Source organism: Tupaia chinensis, unplaced genomic scaffold, assembly GCF_000334495.1.
Source record: "Tupaia chinensis unplaced genomic scaffold, TupChi_1.0 Scaffold139785_1, whole genome shotgun sequence".
Classification (NCBI taxonomy): Eukaryota; Metazoa; Chordata; class Mammalia; order Scandentia; family Tupaiidae; genus Tupaia; species Tupaia belangeri.
The window spans coordinates 201253-205151 of record NW_006199665.1 but is presented as its reverse complement, the minus strand read 5'-3'; the positions used below and the strand labels follow the sequence as shown (position 1 = coordinate 205151).

Here is a 3899-nt window from a genome sequence, read left to right as displayed (position 1 = left end):
GCTGATGTACCTGTTCACGCTCCTAGGCAACCTGCTCATCATGGCCACCATCTGGAGCGAGCGCAGCCTGCACACGCCCATGTACCTCTTCCTGTGCGCCCTCTCCATCTCCGAGATCCTCTACACCTTCGCCATCATCCCGCGCATGCTCGCTGACCTGCTGTCCACCCACCGCTCCATCGCCTTCCTGGCCTGTGCCAGCCAGATGTTCTTCTCCTTCACCTTTGGCTTCACCCACTCCTTCCTGCTCACCGTCATGGGCTACGACCGCTACGTGGCCATCTGCCACCCCCTGCGCTACAACGTGCTCATGAGTCCCCGGGGCTGTGCCTGCCTGGTGGGCTGGTCCTGGGCTGGTGGCGCAGTCATGGGGATGGTGGTGACCACCGCCATTTTCCACCTCACCTTCTGTGGACCCAACAAGATCCACCATTTCTTCTGCCATGTGCCACCTCTGTTGAAGTTGGCCTGTGGAGAGGACGTGCCTGTGGTGGCCAAAGGTGTGGGCTTGGTGTGTATCACGGCCCTGCTGGGCTGCTGTGTCCTCATCCTCCTGTCCTATGCCTTCATTGTGGCCGCCATCTTGAAGATCCCATCAGCTGAGGGTCGGCACAAGGCCTTCTCCACTTGTGCGTCCCACCTCACCGTGGTGGTCGTGCACTATGGCTTCGCCTCTGTCATCTACCTCAAGCCCAAGCATCCCCAGTCTATGGACGGAGACATTTTGATGGGCATTACCTACACCGTCCTCACACCCTTCCTGAGTCCCATCATCTTCAGCCTCAGGAACAAGGAGCTAAATCTTTCCCCAGAACTCTTGAAGTGGCTGTGTTTTTTTTTTGGCAGAAGATGTGGTGAGAACTTCAGTCTTACAATTCTCTTCCTTTCTTATTCCATCTCTTTCCCCTCTTCCTCCCTTCTTTCCTTCCTCCATCTTCCTTCCTTCTTCCTGCTTTCCTTTCTCCTTTCTTTCCTTCCCCCCCTCTCAAAAAAAGAAAAAAAAATCACTAACAAATGATAGACCAGCATGTGGTGCAGCTTCATCCTTCACTTCTGTCTCTCTCTTAGAAAAAATAAATAAGCAAACTTAAAAAAAAGAATATATATATAAAGATTAATTCTTTTTAAAGCATGGAACTAACAAAGCATTAAAATATGTGTGTTGGGGGGCAGCAGATGGCATAGTAATTAGGAGCGCTGGACTCCCACATGGCTGACCACAATTCAAGCCCTGGACCTGGCAGCTTGCTTGCGTTCTCATTTTCCCTCTCTCTCTCTCTCTCTCTCTCTGTTCTTCTTGGATCAAATGGAAATAAATAAATAAATGGATAAATACATTTAAATAAAAATAATTTTATAATAATAATGATGATCAATAAAATTACATCATTCTTTAAGAAATAGTTATGGTGGTAACAGCTCCCAATGTTTTGAGCATTTAGCATCAACTATGGTCTTTCCTAGACCACTTTATTAAGATGTAATTAGCGCCCTATGGCAAAAACCTCTCAAAAAAAAAAAAAAAAAAGAAAAGAAAAGAAAAAAGAAGATGTAATTAATTTGGGACCAGCAGTTAGCGTAATGGCTAAGTCACTGGACTCCCATGTAGTCAACCGTGGTTCATGTCCTGGACCTGGTAGCTTAAAACTCACGCTGGGCGCATGTGCGTGTGTGCCCAAGATCCCGAGAGGAGAATGGAGGAGAAGGGATTGCGGCGTGGCCATCTCCCCTGGTGGTGATTTCTCGCTTTCTGTTTCTGTCTCTCTCTGTCTGTCTGGCGAGCGCACGTGCCCTATGGCAAAAACCTCTCCCAAAAAAAAAAAAAGATGTAATTAACTTACCATGTAATTCATTCATTTGACGATAGATGCAACATTCACCAGCGTTAATTTAGAACATTTTCATCACTTCCAAAAGAAGCTGTACCTTTCAGTCACCATTCTCTCTTTTTCCTCTGTGCCCCACTGCCCCCCAGATCTTGGCAATCACTCATATGCTTTTCTGTCTCTGTATATTTGGCTATTCTGGGACATTACATACAAATAGAATCGTGTGATATGTGGCCATTTGTGTCTGCTATTTTCAGTGAGCAAATTGCTTTCAAGATTTTACCATGGGAACCAACAGATGGCATAATGGTTATGTCACTGGACTCCCATGTAGTCCACCGTGGTTTGAGTCCCAGACCCATTGGATTAAAACTTACACTGGGTGCATGTATGTGCGTGCCCAAGATCCCAAGAGGAGAATGGAGAAGAAGGGATTGCGATGTGGCCATTCCCCCCTCAGGGGGGATTCTTGCTTTCTGTCTCTCTAGTGAGTGTACGCACCCTATAGCAAAAATCTTCCTCTTTAAAAAACAAAACAAAGAAAAAAAAAAAAAAAAAAACAGTGCCAGCAGGTGGCATTATGGTTAAAGGCACTGGACTTCCACATGGCTGACCACAGTTTGAGTCCTGGACCCACTGGCTTTCTTTCATTCTCTTTCTCTTTGTCTTGCTGTGGTCAAATTAAAAATAACAATAATGAGGAACCAGCAGTTAGTGTAATGTCTATGTCGCTGAACTCTCATGTAGTCGGCCGTGGTTTGAGTCCCAGACCCGTAGCTTAAACTCACGCCGGGCACGTGTGCATGCATGCCCAAGATCCCGAGAGGAGAATGGAGAAGGGATTGCCACATGGCCATTCCCCTGGGGGGGGTGATTTCTCACTTTCTGTCCCTCTGTCTCTCTTTTTCTGGAGAGCGCATGTGCCCTATAGCAAAAACCTCTCAAAAAATATATAACAATAATGATAAATAAAATAAAGGAAATAATTATTAAAAAAAAAAAAGGTTTTATGTGCCAGTAAGTGGCATGGTGGTTAAGGTGTTGGAATTCCCACATGGCTGGCCATGGTTTGAGTCCTGGACCTGGTGGCTTGCTTTCTCACTCTCCCTCTCTCTCTGTCTTTCTCTGGCAAAACTCATGTGAAAAATAATATTAACAATAATAATAAATAAATCTCTTTAAAAAAAAAGATGTTACCATGTTGTGGCATGTATCAGCGCTTCATTCCTTTTTTCTATTTTTTTTTTTTGAGAGGTTTTTCGCTCTAGGGCGCGTGCGCTCGCCAGACAGACAGAGAGAGAGAGACATAGAGACAGAAAGCGAGAAATCACCCCCCAGGGGGGATGGTCATGCCGCAATCCCTTCTCCTCCATTCTCCTCTCAGGATTTTGGGCACGCACGCACACGTACCCGGCATGAGTTTTAAGCCACCGGGTCGGGGACGCGAACCGCCGTCGACTACGTGGGAGTCCAGTGACATAGCCATGACGCTAACTGCTGGTTCCCTTCATTCCTTTTTTATGGCTAAATGATATTTCATTGTTTGGATATACCACATGGGGTTTATCCATGCATCAGTTGATGAACATTTGGGTTGTCTTCACCTTTGGCCTATTTTACATAATGCTGCTAGAAACAACGATGTACATATTTTAGTGTGGACCTGGATCTCAGTTTCTTTGAATATATACCAAGGAGTCCAGTTGATGAGTTAGATGGTAACTCTGTGTCTAATTGTTTGAGGAATTGTCAGAGTGTTTCCCAAAGTTATTGCTCTGTTTTATATTCTCACTATCAGTGTGTGAATGTTTGATTTTTCTACATCCTAGCCCACACATTGTTATGGTCTGATGTGTGTGTGTGTGTGTGTGTGTGTGTGTGTGTGTTTCAAGGGTTTTTGCCATAGGCCATGTACACTTGCCAGATAGAGAGGGAAAGTGAGAAATCACCCCCTGTGGGGATGCCCACACCATAATCCCTTCATCCTCCTTGGGATTTGGGGCACATATGCAATACACCCAGCCTAATTTTCTTTTTTCTTTCTTTCTTTTTTTTTTTTTTGAGAGGTTT

General features: G+C 45.3%; 1 protein-coding gene across 1 annotated transcript in view; it reads left to right on the top strand.

The window, feature by feature from the left end:
- LOC102468407 (olfactory receptor 10H1-like) overlaps positions 1-3899 on the top strand; it is a 6099-nt gene that overhangs the window by 118 nt on the left and 2082 nt on the right. Inside the window, 1 exon segment of the mRNA XM_014593163.2 lies at positions 1-854. This exon segment is cut by the window's left edge and continues 11 nt beyond it. Coding sequence (XP_014448649.1) covers positions 1-854 — 854 coding nt within the window.